At 35.5% G+C, this 23,493-nt stretch overlaps 1 protein-coding gene across 1 annotated transcript; it reads right to left on the bottom strand.

Annotated features, from left to right (window-relative positions):
• Positions 1-128: 128 nt before the first annotated feature.
• LOC141834669 (clustered mitochondria protein) lies at positions 129-23,493 on the bottom strand. The gene is made up of 29 exons (XM_074722000.1): positions 23,340-23,493; positions 22,599-22,854; positions 19,558-19,619; positions 18,542-18,731; positions 18,322-18,453; positions 17,963-18,122; positions 17,476-17,666; positions 17,296-17,397; positions 15,484-15,619; positions 15,181-15,309; positions 12,853-13,267; positions 11,919-12,023; positions 11,314-11,432; positions 8,719-8,827; positions 8,547-8,642; positions 8,204-8,332; positions 7,960-8,130; positions 7,800-7,886; positions 6,977-7,111; positions 6,359-6,511; positions 6,217-6,285; positions 5,683-5,841; positions 5,506-5,562; positions 5,392-5,432; positions 4,985-5,104; positions 4,574-4,883; positions 4,387-4,494; positions 1,709-1,780; positions 129-1,011 (listed from the first exon to the last, which is right to left on the bottom strand). The coding sequence occupies exons 2-29, from the start codon at positions 22,852-22,854 to the stop codon at positions 517-519; spliced, it is 4,308 nt and encodes a 1,435-aa protein (XP_074578101.1). The 5' UTR covers positions 23,340-23,493; the 3' UTR covers positions 129-516.

Below are 23,493 nucleotides of genomic sequence, written 5' to 3'. Positions count from 1 at the left end.
TAGAACTAAATCTTACATCCATATAGTGTAATATATCATGCTACGTTTTTATGCTGCATTTTCATATAATATATCATTTCTCGTATGAGAAAACTTGCACTTGCAATTCCATACATAAAAACAAGAGGTGGTGAAGAACATTTTAGGATGCTCAAAAGGCGCATCCTTCCTTCAATAAGTCACCCGAGCGAGCCTCGTTACATAGGATGCGATACAAAATAAGGGGTTTGATAAACCACTTATTCTAATTCAAGCCTGATAAGTGTTTTATAGTATCACCTATAACTGAATTTATTTCGAACTTAGACAGATTCTTTTGAATGCAAACTGAGGGAGAAAAATTGCAAGGGCCCCGCTTCGGCGGGCACTCTTCAGCTGTTTTATGGCTTCTAACTACCATCACACTGTTAATAATATAGTCGCCGTGTCGGAGATGGTTCGGTGGTGGCGTATGGCTCGAATTGAGATGAACCAAGAGGCTGATTTGCAAAGTAACTAGCTCCATGGTATGTTTCTTCATACTGTTGATTTGGATTTGTGTTTTTGTTTCTTTGATTCTTGAGAAGCCAGTGCCGTCCCCAATCCAACCGGCGCTTGATCCTTGCTGAGCGAACCGTTCGCGTTGGGAGATCTTGTGGAACTGTCTTGAATGGGGTTGCCATTGGGTGCCTCTTTAGGTTCATTTGGTTGTGCTTGGCTTGCTTCAGCTTCGTTTGATTGTGGTTGGACAGTAGCAGGGGTATCAGCAGTTGTGCTTGAATTTATGATGTTCATGAGTTGCGATAACGAAGGTAACGGTTGCATAGGAACTGCACTCGGGCGCACGAGGATGCCTCTGGCTGCAGCTCTCTTGCGTGCTTCTGCAACGGCTCGAGCTGCTCTCTCATCGACTCCTCTTCCACGAGGAAGTGCCTCGCCAATCACAGCTGCATTTAGAGACTTGTTTACCAAATTGCTGGAATTCCCGGATTTGGCTGCAGCTTGGAATGCTTGTACCAGCTCAGGATTTGCCTGATCAAATGAAATCGCAACCGTAAAAAGATGATTCTAAGCTTATAAACCAAATGTGATGATTCGACCAACAGAGGAAGCACAAGTACAACTGCATAACGAATATTAACTCTCGAGACAATAAAGAAGGAACCCAACAACCAAACAGGAAAAGAATCACCATCATAAAACAAGAAAAAAATAATGTTGGATAAAAAAGCGTAAATTTGAGATGATACTGCTACAATTTCATCAGCAATGGTAAAGGTCTAAAAAAATCATGAATTTAAAAATTCGTGATCTATAAACAACTAATAAGCAGCAGAAGAATCACCTTCGGTATCGTAACTTTTGAGGTAAATAAATTCAGAGAGAGCCACTTTGTTCAAATTATTATTAGTTTTAGTAATTTAAGAATATTAAGTTGTATAGATGACATTGTAAACAAATAATAATAATATCTAGAACACCACCTAAATTTCATCAAATAATGAAATGTAAATGTTTGAAGAAAACAATAGAAAAAATGTCATTCTGTAGGAAAGGTCAATTTGATGGCTGGATGGCAGACATAAATACTGCTGCATCTATTTAAAGTTAGCATACAATAGCGAAGAAAAAGGACTATCCATGTTTACCAAACCCACCTTGTCGAAATAGAAACTAGTAAAAACATTTTGCTTAAGCTTAAAGTATAATCAATACATGAATAAGATACCTTCAAAACATCAATAGCCTTTAAGGCAGAAGCTGGATCCACAGCTTGTCCTTTTTGCTTTTGTGCATTCACCTGGTTCAGGAAAAAGCAAAGAAAATGTCAATCCAAAAGAAAGTCAAGAACTGAACATAGATGGAACGGAACCATATATTTTGAGAAGCATAAGACGTTGTCAAGAAAATTATACTGGAAAAATGCGTTTGCTCTCTTGAGTGTTCACCAGATGGCATTGTTGATTGGCTTAATGCTTGCCTACCTAGTGACAAAAGGCTACACTTGAATTTATGATGTTAACTACCATGGTACATTCTCTTCAATGGCCAAGGTTGCTTCAGTCAACCTCTTTCTCTCACTAGTTGTAATCTTTTACTAGCCCTTCCATCAACTTGACATCATAATGCTTTCGTTCATTGTAATCTTTGAAAGAAGTCTATATGGAGCAACCATTAGAGTTTATTATTTAGGGGGAGACGAGTCTAGAATGTAAGCTAAAAAAGTCATTGTATGGAATGAAGAAATCTTTGATAAATTTAACTCAGCTCTTCTATAGTATGTTATGACTAGAGGAGCTATAGAACACTCTATATTCTATCTCATTTCGGCATTATTCTTATTTCTATGTAGACAATATTATCATCACTCATAATGACTACATAGAGATTGCAAAATTGAAGGATTACCTCACAATCATCAAACCCAATATTTTATTTGTGGTTAGTGTGGCCGAGAGTTCGTCATAACTATTAATAGCAACTATAAAGATTTTATATCGCCTAAAAAGTGCTCCAAGGAAATGTATCTTATTTAATAATGGAGATCATCTCAGGTCGTGGGATGGTAAGGTACTAAGGTACAGATTGGGCATATTCTTCTATCAATAGATAATCTACATCAAATCTTATCTCCTAGAAGAGTAAGAAGTAGATTGCGGCAGTAAGGTCAAATGCAGAGGCAGAATATATCATACCCTCAGCAATATGCAAGCTCATTTGACTTCAACATCTGAGGGCTGAGCTAGGATAAAAGGCCTGCTAGTAAAATTTCTTATTTGTTAGATAATACATTAAAAAGATAGAGGGGGGCACCTAGGATTTCTATTAGGAACATTCTTTCCCTTAACATCTCAACAAATATAAATTATCAATATAATCTAATTAGATTTACCATAATATCAAACTTAGTAATGCCAAACAATTAAGCCCTTACATGATATACTTTTCATAATACATTGAATCACTACGTTGCATAATACATGCCAGATTTAGCTTTCCATTGCCACCTCACTTTTAGTTGAAGCATGAACTGGGTACGCCAATAAATATAGTTTATGTATGTTAATCATTTTTATCAAATAAGTATTTTCTAGCATGACTGCATATGCTCCAGCCGCATTTGCTATGCAGTGGGTAATTGCATACTGCCGTATACGATTTTTGAAACATGAATACTTACCTATAATAAGTAGATTATAACATGATATTCATCTTCACCACCTGCTTCGACATGTAGTAAGGATATGCACTATACACAATATAGCAAATATTGACGCTCTCTTGAGCTGTGATTGCCGGCAGCCTCATTCTCTTTCCAGGGTCAAAAAGTGGAAAGGAAGGCCTCATGGTCATCACCTACAGGAACACAGCAGTGGTGGCATCTAAGGAGGTGAAGGAATGTAGTGGCGAGATAAAGGATAAGGTGGAGAGCAAGAAATGAGAGGGGGAAGAGTTCAAGGACTAAGGAGGTGGAAGGATTGGCAATGGAGGAATGAAGGGAGATGTGAGGGGAAATGAAGAAACATTGGAAGCAACTTGTTCCAACCAAAGATCACATAGATTGTAGAGGGCGAGATGAGGAGATGTGAGGAGTGTGAGGTTAAGCAAGGGAGATTGGGGAGGTGGAGGAAGGAGATGGAAGTTTAAGACCATAGTTGCAAACCCCGGCCAGCGGAAACTTCCACCACCACCATTCATTCTGAAATGGAAAAGTGTCGCCTTCCCAAAATGAAAATGCAGTGGACGTGCAAAGCACAATGAAAACCAAAGAAATTAGATAAAACATGAATTGCCAGGCATGGAAACTTATACATCATCACGATTGTTGATATAAAACAACCTGAATAAGAAACACTACCAGATAGTAGACAACCTAATAAACTTTGTTTTCATACTGTCATGTAAACTGAAAACACTTCATGCAAGTTGAACATAAAAGATTATAATTTAACAAAAAGGAAATTTTTGCAATTATCATACTACTCTGAAGCTGGTGTAGTTCTCCAAAAAAAACATCTGAATAAGTTTTTTTTCTGCTTCCCAAATTGTAGCCCGTTAAGTCACTATTATTTTGACAAGTCTGTCCAGAAAGATTAACTTAGTTGCACTACCACATCTCACAACCCTATCCAATATGCTTGCTGACATATTACCTTAAATGGAATAAGACTAACAAGAGTCATAATATGTCATTCTACATTTAAATACTGACAAGAATACACCTCTATTAGATGACAAATTAAGTCATAGTAAATTGCTACATCGGGCCTGAATCAGAGCGACTTCTCATGAAAAGAAAAATAGATTATATGCTCTGATTGCAATTTTCTCACAACTAATAATAGCACCTTTTGACAAATTGAAGTGACCAAAAATAATAATGTTACCAAGGAAATTTATAATTACCTGCTGCTCACGTAATTTAAATGTCTTTATCCAATTTTCTGAATCCCGTGTCCTGGGATCTTCTTCTCCCAGTTGTTTAACAAGTATATCATGAGTTTTGCTTTCATGCTGCAAGGGTAGGATCAGTTAGTGGCAAACACTCAGTATAGCTCCAACTACTAGAGTGTGTGCTTCCAAAAATACATGCCTGAATAGAAAGTTTGTAGGCACCCATGCAGTTAAATGCAATTGCAAGAGCATGATAACAGACTGCGGTTTGAATATGATCAGGACCAAGAAGCCGTTCATTCTTTTTCAATGCTTCTTGCAAATACCGTAGTGCAGATTTCATGTTCCCAATATCCTGGTACATCATAGCAACATTTATGAAGGTTGCTGCAACATCAGGGTGATCAGACCCTGATGATAAACTTAGTATTCGCAGCGTTCGGGACATATGACGCAGTGCGAGTTCTGTCTGGTTAAGTCCATGATAAAAGAGTGCCATATTGCCATAGCTGAAAAATCAAGATCAAATTAGTAAATCTTTAGTAGGCTCAAAACTGTAGGAGAATGCAAAACAGCAAAAGAAGAAGAAGAAGAAGGGACAAGCAACTACCTATGAGCAGTATCAGGGTGATCTAGGCCAAGGCATCGCTCATTTATAATCAGTTCCTTATGCTGTTGGACGATTGCACCTGCCATATCGCCAGCATGATATAAAACCATTGCCAAATACCTGGGAGAAAAGAAAAGTCAACATCCAGAATAGTAAGGTACACAAATTAATAGGTGCATAGGTGATCAAGGCAAATATTTTCAAAATTTCAAGATGAATTAGCAATGACTAAAAGAAATTATTTATAGATATTCTATAATTCTGAGGAAGAACTAAAATTTTCAGCCTTAAAGAACCATAAAGTTTAAAGGTTCAATTACTCTTCCATATTTGGTGTTCCTTTAAATTAGTCAAATCTATTGGTTATACGCAACATTATAGCAATATGGAAGGATTAAGATTTATACCGACAGCAGCTAGCGACATCTCGGTGCAAAGGACCAGTCACCTGTAATAGATAAGGTGTAGAAACTTCAACATAAAACATTTACAGGACTCGGCAAGAAAAAAATAGGGCCTACTTGTTGAAGTATAGAGAAGGTTTCTGAAAAAAGTGTATAAGCCTCATTGAGCAGTCCCTGAAACAAAAGAGGTAGATAATATTGCCATCAATACATCCTAAACAAGCGAAAATATTATAAGGAATTACCATTGTGTGTTATGATAAACCCAACAAAAAAAAGTTTTTTGCATGTTACCTCAGCTAACTTTGCTTTCCCTGATTCCATTAGATCCTTTGCTTCTGAACATGACGGAACAGAATGCTTTACCACTGGTTGGAGATTCAAAATATCTGAGGCTTGAAAGGGTGATGAAGCATCAAAATCACACCTTCTCGCAGCAATTGTTATCCCTACCTGTTATAGAAACCAATAATTATAAGACTATGATATGCTAGTCTTGCAACAGTCAACAAACCATATGCAGATATTGTGTTTAATACAATAAAGAGAAGCTTTAAATAGTTTTACCTGGTAATCATTACAATCAAAAATTAAAGGAATCAGACAAAATTCTTTGTGAGAGAAGGTGATGTTTAAAACACAAAAATACAAATCTACAAGAGAAAACATGACTGTAGAATAGCAACTGCAAGGAGTTTTGGTTTAATAATTCATAATTTTCAGAGAGACAAGAAAAGAGTATATGGTTTGTTCAAGAAAGAAAAAATAAATATTGCTGAAAAAGAATATATACAAAATCAATTAATGATAGGAGGAAAGATGTATAACCTTTTGGCACAGATTACGAATAACTGCAATCTTTTTCACTCGAATCCTTGCATCTTCTGGTAATTCAAACTTCAAAAACAAGTAAACATTATTTGGTGGGTAATCTTTATGCCCGAAGAGAGATTGTAAATTAAGTTCTTACCTGATATTTAAATTGTGCAAACTCTTTAATTTGAGACCATAGTCCTTCAGAAGTTAAAAGTGTATGTGCAAGCTGGTTTTTCCTAGAAAAATCTCCATGGTTCCACCTCATTTGTCCCTTCATATACTTGTGCTTCGAGTGATGATCCAGTCCCTACCAGGGTTCGTAAGAATCCAATGAAATTAAACCATTAGGTAAACATCCTATCATCAAAAAGCAGTTTTCAGAATCTTAAGGCATGATCAAATAAATTATAGCAGTTGTCTGAAGGGCTGGTTTTTCAAACGATCAATTGAAAGATCACGTCACTGCTTTACTTTTGCTACTTCCATCTTTTCTTCACCCCTATTTTAATTCCTAGGGGTAACTCATTATAAAATTACCACTCTAGCAAGAATCAATAGTAGTTCACAACAGACTAATGGCTGAGACATTGAACAACCTTGTTTTTCTTACATGGAATATCAGCTCAACTCACAAACATATAGCTCATGTCTCTATCCAATGAGTTTCAATAACACAGGAAATCCATTTTCAATCATTTTGTTTACTACAATAACACCACTTTTTTGTTAAAGCAAGAGACAAAGGAAAACGTGATAAGGAAAATTTGCATACTTTCTTTTGGACTTTCAATTGCATATTGTCAGAATTCCCCTTTGAGCCAACAGGTAAAACATTCCCAATGAAACAATTAAAGAAATGAGAAATAGCCAGCCCAAGGTCATGATCTTCAGATTCCCTTAGCAAATCCTGCCATAGAACAGAAAAAATAACTAGCCCATCAGTTAAATGAATAAAGTAGCAAATTAAAATTGCGGAACACAAAAGAAGAATTCGCATCGAGATGGACTATTTTTTGTCTGAACTCAAAGTATTATAAAGAAAACATACATCAGCAAAAACCAGAAAGAATAAAATATCAGACTCTATATTAAGAACAAGATTCACACAGGCATACCAATGCATAAAAAATAAATGGGAGATCAGTTAACAGGTAAACAACATCTACTATCTCTAGTGGAACTCAAACTTGTTAACAAAAACATATAAGATCTCTTTAGAGGCAAAAAATAATTACTAGATAACAGATCCACGGGCCACAGCAACTGTTCTATTATTTTTTCAAATAAGATATTGATTAACAATTACCACCAAAACCATCACAACTGATTAGGGGTATTCCTGGTTTGAAGCATAGAACTAGGAACAAGATGAAACAAGGTTCTGGTGTTTCTCCACTTCCCAGATGTAATTTCAAAAATATGCTAGCATTCAGGTTTTGGTAAGAAATCAAAACAAAAAGGAGATATTAACTTCTCACAAACTTACACTAGAAATTTTAGATTATACCCCTAGCTCATAATAAATATATATTCATAAAGAACACATTTCCTCCTCAGAGAAAGAAAAGTAGCCAACATAGTGTAAAAAAAAATACCTTTAGAAAGTGCTTTGCAGACCTAACGATAATCTCAAGGGAGCATATATCCAATAGATGTGGCAAATGCTTAACCATATTAGCAACCTGATGATCATACATATACCAATATTTAGTACACAGATTGCAATAAACAACAGATTTAGATAACTAAGCATACTTTTCCAAGATAACGTATATTAATTCCATGAGCATGGAGTGCGTCAGCTAATGTTTGACCATCCATTGGTGAGACATCAAGCGAGCAAAGATCTTCAACGAACTTTGGAAGAACATTATCAACAAGATAAGTACTAGCTTTCCTGACCAATGCTTCATCTGCAGCAATTTCCTAATAGTAGCAGAGGAAATCATAATGTCAAAACCATATACACAGGAAAAACAGCAATGTGAAACCAAATTACCTCTTGGTTGCCTGCCAGTTTAAATTCAGTAAACACGTTTGGATTCAGAAGTATTTCATCAGGTGAAATACTATGACTCTCAGGTGCAAGGGTACATTCCTCCTCTTTTAAGTGATCTCCTGTGCCAACCTACACAAGTATCCTTTTCAATCTTAGTGAGATGGCTAATTCTCATTGTCTTCACACTTTGTCAATAAAAACAATTTTCTTCACCAATAGTTTCCTTTCTATGTTATCCCAAATCTCAAGTAGAAACAAATGCCCAGATATCTGATTATTTTTAAAAAATTTACAAACAGAAAAAGGACCAAATAAATATTTTAACATCTCATATAAACTGAACTGTGATATCAGTACGGATTGTATCTGGGTGATTTGGTCCTTCTGCAGTTTGTGCTGTATTTTCAGAACTAGAGCTTGACCTCTCTGCAGCTTCAACCTGTAAAAGTTAATGATGATAAACTTCAGACTCTTAATTCATCACAATATGCATTTTCTTTCAAAGAATACTTTACCTGACAAAATGATGCAATAAGTTCAGGCCTCAAGACACAAAAACGGTACTCAGTGCCAATGTAATTTGCATCACGAGGAGTAACTCTCATTAAATCCAAAAGATAGCGCCTAACAGAATATACAAAAAAAAACACTAAACAGACATGTAACATAAAAAAATATGAACCAGGTAATATATTTTGCAACAATATACTTCCTTAAGAATTCAAAACACAGAAATACATAAGCTTTTCATAAATGGAAAGTATAGAATTATCAAGGCCAAACATATTTTTCCATACTAGAATTTATCCAACCAGATCATATAGTTTCAGCATCATGCCAACACTTTATCATTCCAAGCTAGAGTTTGGATGTCTAACCGAAATAGTATAGTTCGATACCTAGACATCCCAACACTCAACACTGTTCAGTACCATTCAAAGAGTATCAGATCAACTCAAATAAGTTTCAGTCTTATAATCCTCTTTTTCAATTTTGTTTACCCTAAATTAGTTAGTTTAGCTCCAAATGTAAGCCTATAAAAATTTAAAAGTAGAATGAATTAAAATTTAGAAAAACAAGTTACAAACAACTATCAAACATCTCAACTACTAATGATTATATCTTAGTAAAATAACTGTCATGAACCAGATGAGAGCCTTGTTTTTTTAACATCCTAGTGAGATTAATTCAATAATTTTTAAAACCCAGATCACATAATGCTCTCAGGATATATGGTATAGAAATTGATTTCTCTGCATATATTAAAATATATCTTGGTCAATAACTATGAGTTGACCGCCATAATTGGAACTAGAATAGCCATGAGTACCAGAAATGAATATATCTCAATTTTTCAACTTTGACATTACTCCTCTTTATTCTTATTGGTGCTCCATTTCATGCTTTCCATTTATAATTCCACAAACCAGAAAACAAAATTGAAGGATGAGTCACTAATTAGTTGAGACAAGCTTTTCCTCAGTTGATACTATAAAAAATGTGTCAGCATGGATAACACAATGACATTTTACCGTGCTGACACAGTATCAACATTGGTTAAGCACCAATTCAATATGTTCCAATTTCGCTAACTGATTTCAATTGACACTATAACTTCCACTAGCTTGTTTATCTTCATATATAAGCCTACGTATTCTTAAGTCGAATGAATTAAGATTTAGAATAAGTTAGAAAAATGTAGTTACCATCTTGACTAATAATTAAATTTGACTAACACCAAAATGAAATAAGGGTCATGCATTGGATGGAAACATTAGTTCTTGTAGAATTCTAGTGAGGTCAACTCTACATTTTTTGAAGACCTTGATTAAAAAACTGCTTTGAGTATATCTCATATTGGAACTAGTTTCTCCATTTGTCCATAAATATATCTTGATTAGCCACTAGAAGTTGGAATTATACTAGCATAATTAAAACTAGAAGTGTAATAGATATAGGAAATGGAAACATGTCCATTTCTCTGACTTTAATGTCCCTCCTCTTTGTTGTTATTGGTATTCTAGTTGGTGTTTCCCTCTTTCCTTTCCCTCTCCTCTTTCTTCCTTAGATATTTTCACTGATAATCAGTAGGCAAAATCAATAAATGAGCCACGAGAAGAAATCTTCTCTCAACTGATTCAAAACAGTATCAACTGAGACCAATTTTATCTCAGTTGATACCATCGAAGATATGTCAGTATGATGACATAGTGATATCTACCCATGCCAACACCTTATCAGCATTGCTGGTAGCCATAATAACATTTTGACAATGACAATCAATACCAATTGAAACTTAAAACCGTGAAAATTACTACATACTAGAAGCACGAAATAGTAGCAAATGCATTCTTAAAGTTCATGGGTCATAAGCCATGCAAACATAAGGCTTCCTAGACCAAGCAATTCAAAATTTTGGTAAACTAGCAAAGAGCCACTCTAATACCGAATCAATTTCCAACACTCCCAAAAACTAAGGCACCAAGCAAGCCCATTTGTGACAACTAAATATATAATGGATATATTGATAATTAAAAGTATCATCTATCCTATCTTAGCAAAATTGTTGCATGACTCAAACAGAATTGTGGTTAGAAGCTGACATAAAGCACAAGAAAGGCAAATTATTTAGGATTGTGTATGTAAATCCCATTTTAACAGTAGGATAAGATCCATCAAGCAGATCAAAAAATAAAAAATTGGAACTTGAGGCTTGTTGATGTATTTGTGGAGCCAATGAGCTTTAAAAAGAAATGAGAGAGCAAAAGCGTTCACATACTATGAGGTCTTAAAACTATCTTACAGCCAAGGACAGCTCATGAGAAGATTGTGCACATTCTGCATCCACAATGTCAATCAAATATATGCACATTTGTTTTCAACACAAAATGTGCACTTCCTATTTATCTTTATATAATAAATGAACCTAGACCTAGCTTCCTAATTAACAATGGTTGTAATAGAAACAATCAAAATAACTCCTTCCAATTCTAAGAGGAAAAGCTAGTAAAAAGGAAATGCAGCACTATGAATACCCGTTCAGTAACTAACACTGCAAGAATAATGACAACTTCCCACACACCCATTTCCCAACATGATGCTTGTCTTACCTGTCATCACTACCTACAATACCCTTGCATTCAACTGGAGCAGCTAATTTGATGGCATTTCCAGATCCATCTAAAACAGAGTGTTCTTTCAAGTGGAGGCGCTTGGCTGCCTCAACAACCTACAAGAAACCAAAATACAGGATGCGTCAGAGGTTTGTGGAACAAGGAATGGAAGCACCATAGTTACCAATAGAGCATGAGCAAACTACTACATCTTTAATTAGAATATAACACACCCCCCTCCCCCCACCAATTTTAAAAGAATATGGTAGGCCGATGATGTGAAAAAGGAAATATTAATTCACACTTGTTCAAATAATGTTTACAAGTGTGATCCTAGGAGGAACATGTATTTTGCTTTGACTAGTGAATTGATTGTGTTGTCAAACTAACATCACTGTGATAGTGTCACTATTAAATTCCTTATGCAGTCAAACCAACATCACTATGCCTGTCATTACCTCATGGTCAAACTTGGAAATCCAAGATAACACATGCATGAGCAGACAAACATCTCGATAAAGTGGCCTTAGAATTATGGACTTGTTTGAGGCTATGTGCCAAATTACAAAGAAGATTTGTTTCCAATATCATAAGGGATTCACCTTGGCATGAAATGAGTCATTCCAGGATATCTTCTTTCCATTGTCAACAGAACCATATACCAGGGAATTTGATTTGTCACCTTGAAGAATACCAGGAATGATGCTCTGGAATCAGAGAAACAATTAAAATTTACTATGCTCTATTTATAAAGAGGCAATCTAAGAAATCTAGATAAAGAGTTTAAAAACAAAACAACAAATAGCAATACAACTATAAGTGAAAGAAATAAAAAAGACATAATAATTGAGGAACCAGAAAAAATCAAAAGGTAACCAACAGTGCAGTCGATTAATTTACTGAAAACATTAGCAAACAAGAATCTAAATGTTCATTGTAAAATTGACTGATTCTATGTGGGGGAAAGTATAAATATCAATATACCAAGACTTACCTATGAACCTCAGCTGGCAGTAAATCATGAAAAAAGTAAAGGAACCATATGATGAACTCCCATCACCTGAGATATTCCAGGACATCCTACATTATGTGGCAGTGTAGAGTCTTTCCAGGTACCAATTATCTATGACTTTTGTTTCTTTTTCCTTTTTGCTTGATTTTTTTCATGTACAGTGGGCGAAATAGTTGTGTTAAGGAATGCAAAATTCAATGAGGACACAACTTAAAGCAAATAAGAGCCACCGAAACTTCGCCTATGAATTAAGAAAACTGGTTAAAGTATAACAACCAAAATTTTTTACAAGTCATCTTTCTTGACATAATTCAGCAATGATGCAAAATAACCAAAAGCCAAACAATTCACCAGCAATGAATTGGGAAATCCACAAACATCTTTCAAAAGAAAATGGAATTCATTGAGAATCTGTTTTGCAGGAAGGAAGAACAAAATAAAAAATGTGATATAAAGCATCCAAGAAAACATCTAATAGAACAATGCAAAGAGAAGATAGCTGATGAGAAGATCTTAAACTGTACCTGTGCTACCACTCGATAGCCTCGGTAATCAACAATAGCCATTGCAAGATTATGAAGTCCAGAAACATCTGCTTCTTGGTAGGCTTTTGTTCCTTTAAGATCGTTATTTGCAGAAGCATGTGTGGCCTGCTCACTATCACTAATCTGTGCCTCAGCAGATGCATCAGTTGAAATATCTGAAGCACCTTGGTTTTGTTCCACATATGAGCTCTTGGAAGTGGCCAAATTGCAGTTTGTAGCGGCCCCATCCAACTTATTATCAGAGGTCCTTGTCAAAGAATTACATGAAGTTTTATCCATGGAGTTCTCAGCAACGGTTTGAGCGTTAAACTTAAGAATCAGTTCTTGATTTTTTGTTACATGTCCAAGGTCAGAATCCACAGCGAAACTAAAGAAAATGTTGTTATGCACATACCTAAAAAAATAGAACAAGTTCAGTAAAATCCGTATAAAAACTTTAAGAGGAAAGTTTTATATGAATGTATACAACACAATATCCCATGTGAAGTAACCTCAAACTAGATCATAATACACAATGATAGAAGCACCAGGAGAGAAGATCAGAGGCCTTATTGGATGAATTCATCCTGAACAGAGCAATTTGCACTCATGAATGCATAAATACTACACTGGTGTATCACTATTGAACATATCAACAACTCATGCAGGTAATGAACCAAAAGGTTGGCTGTAACCGTTATTTTTATAGTTACCTGCAGCCTAACAAAGTATGATATAAGGTTCAAAATCTCCAACAGAGCCAGAGTTTTCAGATATTGTTTTGGTGCTAACATTTCAATATATGATGCCGGTGGCAAATTGAAAGTGGAAAGTGATGAAGAAAAAGAAGATAAGACAATTATATACTTAAGTTTGGATTTAATGTTTCATCCGAAATGGCACTGTTGACATCATCTTGTATGGACACAAACTAAAAAAATACAACATTATCTCAATTCATCATCTTGACCCATAGCATGCCAAGGAATGTTGAGTCTTAACATGACATGATATTTCCGAAACATGGTTAACGCAATGAAGACATTGTCTGTGTCGATTAGTATCAAGTTTCAATAATTTATCAGAATGATATGTTTCGACCATCTCATCCGGCAAGCTATTAGATTTCAAACTACAGTATAATGTAATATAGATTGAACACAGAAGATAGTGAAAGCAAGACCCTTAAGGAATATAGCAATTTGCACGCACAAATGCATAAATATTACAACGGTATATCAAACGTTTAACCTATCAATTAATGCAGATAATGAACCAAAAAATTGGCTGAAGCAATTGTTTTTATAGTTGCTTGCAGTCTAATGAAGTATTGACACAGAAAATAGTGAAAGCACTCTGAAAGAATATAAATTTTCAATAGTAGCTTTACTTGCAAAACACAAATGTTCAGCACTGATATGGTGACACCACTGACCACATCACATCTTTCATAATATATCCCAATAAGAAAAATAAATCAGAACCTAGTGTCCCATCTTGTATAACAAAACCGGATAAAATGCCGCTCGCTGGTGTTCCCAGTATGATTTAACCACTAGCATCAGAACATGACAGAAACCAATAATTCTGAGTCAGTACACCTCTCAATAATGGATAACCCACTGCAGTATCTGTCTAACTGTCTTAAAACCGGTAAACCAATATTGGACCAGCAGATAAAACCATGCCACTCAATAATTGACAAAAGCATGAACTATGAAGCATATTTACATTAAAAAACAAGCAACATCTATTAGTTATATGTGAGAAATAAAGCTTCATTATTGGTACACCCAAAAACATTTCCAACTAGTCAATTCCAATGCCATTGAATGAAGCATACTTTTCAAAAGTTTACCCGTAAGTCAAGACAAACAAAAAAATTTCCCAATGCAATCAATGCAAATACCAGAGATCATTCAAAGTTGAAGCTCTGTAATGCAGAACTCAATCAATTGATTAACAATTATTAAAAAAAAACTGAGTTGGAGCAGCAATTAACATTTCACAATTACTTTTTAGTTGCAATGTTTTACTATACAACTTCATTGAATTAAAATCTAACCAACAAAAATAAATTTGAAATGGCCAATAAATAGCTTTGGCTTAGGATGAGCTGGCATTCCCATGTACAAAACCACATGCAATCAATCTTGAAGTTCATAAATAAGTTGAAGGAACTAACTAGTAAAATAGAAAAGCCACAATGAATTAGAAGAAAAATGTACTAAAAGTATGAATGCATATTTGTTGGGCTCCGATGGATGTCTAACACACCATCCTCTTGTATAGATGTACATGAGAGATCTTTTCCATGGACCAACTTACATATGGAAACACTCAGGATCTGTTGGGTTAATAGGTGGAATACATCTGTTGATGACTCCCATTGCACCTTTAACTGCTGCATCAACAAAATCACAAGTTACCTTATAAAGCGCTCTTCCCCGCAGTATCCTGAGAGAAAATCATAACCTTCAAATCAGAAAATTATATGAGCCCATTAAAAGAACTTGTTGGAGGAAGATCAAAACCAGAAGGCTCAGGATAGAAAGTAAAGAAAATATGCAAAAAATAGTCAAACCTAAATAACAGAACCCGTGGAACAATAATTAGACTATGCAAACAAACCTTTCTTGCAGTGTTTTATGGGGAAACTCCCGACATGACTGCAACTCTTCATTCCAATCTCTCTGCATACCAATAAGCTCACTCCCAAATGAAAGGGTAAGAGCCTCCTCTGCTCTTGCTGAGTCTCTCTTATGCTCTGCAGAAGATGATGGCAGTTCAGCAAGAAGAACCATGGGCCAAAACTTTATTGTCCCAACAGAACAATGAATTTTACATTTTATGAAGCCCAATACAAACTATGAAGATATAATAGAAAAATAGTAACAAGATAGAAAATTTAGAAAAACAAAGTAAAACCAATCTTGGAGGGATTGAGGCTTGGTATGCAGGATTTGTAGGTGGCTGCGATGGTGCTGTGGATGTCCAGCAGTGGCTCCGATGAGCAGCAACTGCCATGGTTGGGAGAAGTCCGGGAGGGCAAGGCAATAACAAGCTTGGTCAGTGATCATTCCTGCGAGATTTACCTGAGAGTGGAGATCTTATATAGAACCAACAAGGGTTCAGCAAGTGGGTCTGGGCAATTCTCAAACATAGGAAATAAGGAGGTCCAATGGGCAGGTGGAAATCTGCCGGAGGGGATGATGATGAAGATGACATGGATTTGGGGAGATTATGTGATTCGGAGCAATGATGGTTCAATGCTTTCCCAAAAATGATTAGATTTATAAATTGCATTCTAGCTATAGAAACTGACTAAACACATAAACAGAATCCTATATTAGTAATTTCAAATACTATCCCCCTAGAGTTGTAGCATAACAATGAGAATTTCCAAATATTAAAAAAATATTCAAGGAAAATATGGTCATATCATCAAGCTACAAAGGATAAGAAAAAATAAAATTAGTGAGACCAATTAAAAAAAATTAAACTACTATTGTCTACTATTTGCAATATCTAAATAACATAAACAATATCAATTTTGAAATCTTCAAGATCTTAGATCTTTTATGAAAAATAGGGTGAAATTTGCTACATCATCAGTTGCTAGAAGATTGTGACAATTTATATTATGAAAATTTAATTTCACAACCTTACTGAAGCAAATTATACAGGGTAATCATCTTCTTTTTACAAATATAGTTGAGAGTGGTTTTAGATTCAAGAAATTGTCTGAAAGAATGTATTAAATCATACAAATATATAGTAAAATGTTCAGATTGTAATGAGCCATATTGTATGTATCGCTGGGAGCAAGAATGGTACATAAACCAAGACTTAAAAGTTAAAACCAAACATTTGATTGCTAAGACAATTATAATCCAACGATGAATTACAAAATGCACTGATATGCAAATACATAAGATTTACTGGATTAGCTGAAACTGTTAAAACAAAAATAAGAACATTGTGGAGTGCCCTTTGCAGTAGGATATCTTCAACACAGTTTTCCCTATGGTAAGAGGACTGGAATTGAAGAACCCAATAAATAAGATAAATTTGAGACAGAGTGTGAAAATCATTTCCTAGTCCAGATTTCCATTGAACCAATATGAAGCGTAATAGGATTTGAATCCTATAGAAAATTTTCCTTCATTAGCAAGTTCAATTGATAAGAAAAGGCAAATAAGACCAAATTATTTTTGTCTCACTCAAAAATCAAGATACATAACAGAATTAAACAGTTGCGTTTAATATCTTGTGCAGTCCAGAAGATTGGAAACAATTCATAAATCTCCAAATAAGTAGCAACTGTAGATTCAAAACAAGCTAATTTATAGATATAATTAGAATATCAGAAAGAGACCTAAGAAATTAGAAAAAAAAAATCATCAAATAAGAAGCTATGTTACTATTGCTCGGTATTAGCACCTGGAATAGGAAAGGATCCTAGCCATGTATTTGGAGGCAAAAGTGATTGAACACCTTCAAAAGGATGAGCAGATGCTTTCTGGTCCAAAATTTCACGAAGACCTATAACATTATTGTTTAAATCATAATCAATAATGGTGCCAAAATATGATATTGAAGACCTATAACATTATCAATTACCTTTCTTGAACTTGGAACTGATCTTTTGCAGCAAACCAATTAGAGTGCTTGCCTCGTAAGCAGGTTTAGATGGTTTGGGGTCCAAAATATCTGTGCTTGAATTCACATAGAAACCTCTAGTGGTTCCTGTGATACAATATTTGTTTCCTTCTAGCGACACAACATCCATATAGATCAGATCTCCAACTAATCTACAAAAGGTAGGAACTAGTCATGTAGGTTTCAAAGAACACTACAAACCAGTAATATTTGATAAATATGACACATAGTATAGATAAACACAAAAGATTCCAGAAACACATAGGATAGCGCAACAACCATGATTGACAAGAAAACGAGTGGTGAGTAGAAGGAATTCAAATAAAAAGCCAGGATTTGTCATGGTAGTGATTTTTGAAAGGAAATTATAGCTAGCATGAAAAATCAAACTGTGGAGATCCAAAAAAATCATATATATCTGTGTTGTTAAGCAGATAAAGCAATTTACCTCCTGTAACATGGAGGTGGATTAAAAGTAGAAAACACTATGCTCTCGACACATTTGATCTCCTTAGAAGGCACTGAAAAGGCCAAATCAGAAAGAGCATCATTGTTATCCTCCATAAATCCCAATCCATCCTGCTCTGCAGATTCCATTTTTGCAGCATCTGTGTGACAGAATATTCCTAATCAGAATGCACATGAAATAATGAAAGATGAAATATAAGCATGCAGCACAAAACATGTTATAGCAAATATAGAAGGTAAATTGTATCAAAACCACTAAGGATGTTTGGTTAAATAACTTCAACTAACAATGACATTTATATGGTCATTGTGCATAAAAGTATAATCACATAGAGATACCTGCAGTTTTTTGTTGAGTGCTTTCATGCTGCAAAGCCAGATGTGTTGACAAAGAGGTTTGCAAACTAGAAAGAGAGAGCAATTCTCTGGCCCGGCCCACATGAGACCTAATGGATCTATCATCATATAATGCTGAAAAAAAAAACATGGATTTTCCCACTTGCATTAGTTGCATCTCAGGTGCAAAACAGAAACGAGTGATCTAATTAAGTTTGCATACCAGCAACCATCTCTACAGAGCAACCACCAGAAGTAATGTCTGCAACTTCAGAAATTTCATTGTAGTCTTCTAAATAATGGGATGTCCCATTTCTAGTATGCAGAATCAAATCATAGCAAGTAAAGAAACAAGTCTCAGGAGCATCAAGAAGAAATTGTCTAACATCCATCACAGAATCACCAGGGCTTAGCTGAAATCCAATACCAAAACTGGCATGTGAAGTGCTGAATAACGAAGAAATGAGTAGGTTCTGTATGCTTAAAGTCAGGCATATCAATAAGTTGAGTAATATCCAGGCAAACAGCATGAATTATCAAAAGCATGAGCTCAGCCTGGCACATTTTGTTGCAGATAAACACAAGTCTAGAAGCATTAAAAGGAAAAAAGGAATCAAACTTTGAATGCTAAAATTTCTATTTAGCAGGTTCAGTGTTCATGTTCTTCAAATTAGTGTTGGAAATAATGGATAGTAGAAACTCATATCCACTTTTCCTGTGATTGACAAATTCCTTAAGTTGAATTGCTCAGAAACCTGTCATTGCTAGGCTATATACCTTCTGAATTTTTGAGATTCTACAATACAGAGTTGCTTTGGGAATCATAAACCCATTAACATCCCTAATTTTGAGTTGATATAAGCAACCAAAAAGATAACTTTACAACTTCCAATATGTCAATTCCGTAGAACTGATAGAAGCCTGTTACTAACATAACATCTTCCTAGTGATGACAACAATAGATCCTCCAAAAATTCTTTACCATAAACTATACATTCCACTCTGAAAGAAGCTGTCAAATCTAACTCTACTCATTACATCACACAAAATACAGTGGATGCTGGTGCATCTCTAGTATCTACAAGTGAACTACATTGTCCTGGGCAAATTATACACAGTAATCCAACAATCACATAAGAAAGAAGATAATTAGGATAGAGCATGGAGAGATTCCTCTAATAATTATTTGTAATTGCAAAGGTATCACTTGCCAAGAGAAGTATTGTTGGAGGAACTAACCTGTAACTCCAGTTTTTCACCTGAAAGTGCTTTGACCTGGACAGGATAGAGATGAATATCACCTGCATAGCGGAACAGGTGAAGGAAATGAAATATTAGTGGTTTGCTTGCAAATTGGTATTCCAAACTTAAGCAACACTATATTCAAAACAATCACAAGCCATGAAACGTGCATCAAATTCCTTACTGCCCAGAATTTGTCACAGTTTGTGCACATGAATCAAAAAGAATATTCAAGCTTTCCATATAGTCATTCATGTGGATAATACAATACTATATGTTAGTTTGGGAGAGAAACTTCAATGAGAAATAGAAAAGTTTTAAGAATGCAATGCAGCCGCTTTATGACATGTCTGTCTAGAGAACACCACTAATGCGGATCTAATCAAGGTGCATGATTGAAGTGTCACACTTGTCAGAGAGATTGTTCTACAATTGACCCTCAATTATCTTAAAGGGTTCAAAGAAATCCACATCCTTCAAGGAGCCTTTTGAGGAAAGGAAAGAACCTATGAGGAAATCATTACTAAAGTGAAAGATAGTTTGAACATATCCAAAGGATCCTATGGATCTTCGTCAATATTCACAAAATGAGCCTTACTAAAGTGAAAGATAGTTTGAACATATCCAAAGGATCCTATGGATCTTCGTCAATATTCACAAATGAGCCTGCCATATTCAAATGAGAGGACTTCAGTTTCATATTTATCAGGAAGGAGCCTCCAAGGCTACACAAGCTCAAAGATATCTCAATTGTTCACAGCATGATCAGAAAAAGGAAACAGTGAATCTCACTTCTAATGAAAAGAATACAGTTGAACCCACAGAAATAATATGATTAGATGATGTCATAACTATTTGGAGTCAACTATATGTACCATATCCCTCCGCTATGTTGTATGCAATTGTATAGGTAATATAGCCTCAGGGCACTAAAAGGATGAAGAAGTTCTTGATATCACTTTTAAGAACATTAACAATTCCTTGATGAACTCAGAAATTTGAGTCAATGTTGCAAAAAATTGCCAAAGCCCTCATGAATTTAGTCATGCAACCAAGATAAAAATCATCATGGTCATAATGGATCTAACATTCATGCTAAGGTAAATGCTTGCTAAAAACATAGAGTAATAGCATTTTGGTAATTTTTACACGAATGTAAATGGAATGTGATATGAAGACTTGGTTAGTAATGATAACACAGGATAAAATTCGTTTAAATATAGATGAGGATATAGTAGGTAGAGCCGTCAATTTGAGTCAGGTCCGTTGGGTTGACCCGCCCCTCCAAACAATTTAAGTGGATTGGATTGGTATTTTATAACCCATTTTAAGATAGATACAAAAGGGTTGGCCCGCCCGAGCCCACGACCCCCGTGGGTCGGTCCGCGGTGGGCTTGAGTTGGCCTGCGGGTTGAGAAACTTATTTTTTTCTTCTAAAATTTAAAACAAAAGTAGAAAATTTAATGAGCTCGTGTGCTTAATCCATCTAATTCGCAACCAAACTTAAAATTTTCAACATTATATATATATATAGGCCTGTAGATTGGCTCGCCTAACCTACAACTCGCCTTGAGTTGGATTAGGTTTGAGATTTCCTAGCCTGCCAAGATGACGGGCCGGCTGCATTGCCCCACCATATGATGATTTTTTGATGAGTTGGCCCATTTGACCGCACTAATAGTAGGGTATCGAACCCAATGGCATTCGAGGATTCATATAACCGACCCCACTTGGTGGGATAAAGGCTTGATTATTGTTGTTATTGTAATTGGAGCGTGATCTCTTAGGCTCACTTTAAGATTTCTATTATCTAGGGGTGAGCATATACTGACTGATACTTGTTACCATATTATAACTGAAACCAAAATGACCAGTTCCTGAATTTCGGTGTAGAAACCTACCCAATAAGTATAGTTCTTGAATGGTGTATGGGGTAGTTACTGCTACATTGTAAGAACTTATTAAATTTAAGTGGTGGGCCTTATGTTCTTGACATATTTATATGTAATGTTACTAATAAATCAAGAAAATGATAATCTTAAATAATCGTTCAAGCATGGTTTACAAGCTGCAGTTCTATTTGAAGATTCAGGTTCATGTTCTATATGGCTCTATTGTAATATTAGCAACTGAAACCAAAATTTAAAATTACCAAGTTCAAAGTTTAGGACCATTACCAACCCAATCATGTTAGAACTTTAGAACCACTCATCGAAGCTGGTTCCAAGCACTGAAATAGAGAATCACTATATAAATAATGGTTTTGCCTACTTCATTTTGGGATCTACATTACAATTATATGTGAAAAGGAAAAAATGTTTCCAGAAAATTCTAGGTAGTACAAGCCCCAGTTTTTATTTGAGGGTTCCAGTTCAAATTTTTAGGTGGTTTTTGTAAGTAGTAGGAGCTGAAACTCAAATCTAAAATTACCAAGATCCTAATTAGGACCACAGCCAACCCAATCATATTATCATTTTAGAAACTAATAATTGATGCCAGCTCGAACTTCCAAGCACCGAATTAGAGAATCACCGTATAAATAGTGGCTTTTCCTATACTTTTGGGTTGTAATTTCCAATTGTATATGAAAAGGAAAAAAGGACATTTCCTAAAAAATCATTTTCCATAATAAAACATCGCATATGACAAGCTACAACCTTTTCAATCAGTTCAAAAAGAAAATATAAACTCAACAGGGAAGGTACACTTACAGAAATTGATTGTAGAAAGTAGGACACTGAAGAATGTTTGCAAGAGAGTCTCATGACAGATACAAGAAATTAATAATAACTGTAAACTATGCATCTAACCTGTGAGTTAAACCTCACCATCTAAGAAACATGGTCAATTGAGGATATAAAATCTCTACATCTTCATTTGAGCAATGGTCAATATCCACCGGAAAAGGTCAGACAAAGCACAAAACTAGTTGCGAAACAGCATACCAGATTGTGTCAAGTCTGTCACCTTAGTTGTGGTCGTCAATGACAAAACAAAAAGCAGGAAACAAAACAGCATATGAGAAGCTAACAATATACCTTCAGCCTGTTTGGCTGTTGCTGCTGTCTGACCATTCGTGCTTTCCCCATTGCCTCCATTCTCAGGCACTGCGATAGATTTACTAACTAACTCTTCAACGATGTGTCCATCATCATGAGAAGCTCTCACCGAATCAGAAACATCGTTAGAGGGTATCAAGGACTCATTTGGTTTTAGTTGTGTTTCTGATGACTTAACAGAATTGGAATTCAGTGCTCGGCCTTTGTTCTTACCCTTGTTGGACTTTCCAGCCATCTGCCAATCCAACAAAAGAATGTGATTTATTTCAGTACAAAAGAGGAGACCAGTATTTTAAGAGCGAATGTGTTGTTCAACCAATTCAAATCGCTGCTAAACATATGTAGTAAAAATACGGGAGTTGAAAAGGCACCAGAACCAAAGCCTTATCCTCTAATTCTCGCATGAAAATCAAACGGATAATTTAAAGGAAGAGGGAGGATTCATAAAACATGAGGATAGCTAGAAAAAGAAGAAAAAAAATTCTCGAGCGAATAAAATAAAGACGGCGAATTCTGAAAGAAACAACGAACACCACTTAGTGAGCAATACATCAGTCAGCAAAAAAAAACGATACTGCTATCCAGATTCTGCATCAAAAATAGCAGAACACCAAAGACGCTCTTCCTCGACACAACTTGATCAAAGTTACGAATCCACGGATCTCCCTACTAATCAGGCAACACCATCTCCGAATGCGAACAACAATCAAAGACTCTTACTGCGACAAGCAAGCAACACGCACAGAAAGGGACCGGAGCAGCAGAGAATCGCCGATAAGAGACGGGGAACCGGAGAGGCGGAGATCACGGCGACGGGGAGAGAGACGAGGGAAGGGTTTTGGGAGGCGGCGGTAGGTCGAGATGATGATTGAAG

This window comes from Curcuma longa, chromosome 9, assembly GCF_044706935.1.
Source record: "Curcuma longa cultivar G26 ecotype Majalengka, Jawa Barat chromosome 9, ITB_CL_G26_1.1, whole genome shotgun sequence".
In the NCBI taxonomy this organism is placed as follows: domain Eukaryota; kingdom Viridiplantae; phylum Streptophyta; class Magnoliopsida; order Zingiberales; family Zingiberaceae; genus Curcuma; species Curcuma longa.
This window is presented reverse-complemented; position numbering and strand designations above follow the sequence as displayed.

Coding starts and splice junctions, on each gene's coding strand:
- LOC141834669 (XM_074722000.1), bottom strand. CDS start 22,854: ATGGCTGGAAAGTCCAACAAGGGTAAGAACAAAGGCCGAGCACTGAAT. Junction 19,620..22,598: donor AACAGCCAAACAGGCTGAAG/GTATATTGTTAG, acceptor TCCGCTATGCAG/GTGATATTCATCTCTATCCT. Junction 15,310..15,483: donor CATAAAACACTGCAAGAAAG/GTTTGTTTGCAT, acceptor ATTTTCTCTCAG/GATACTGCGGGGAAGAGCGC.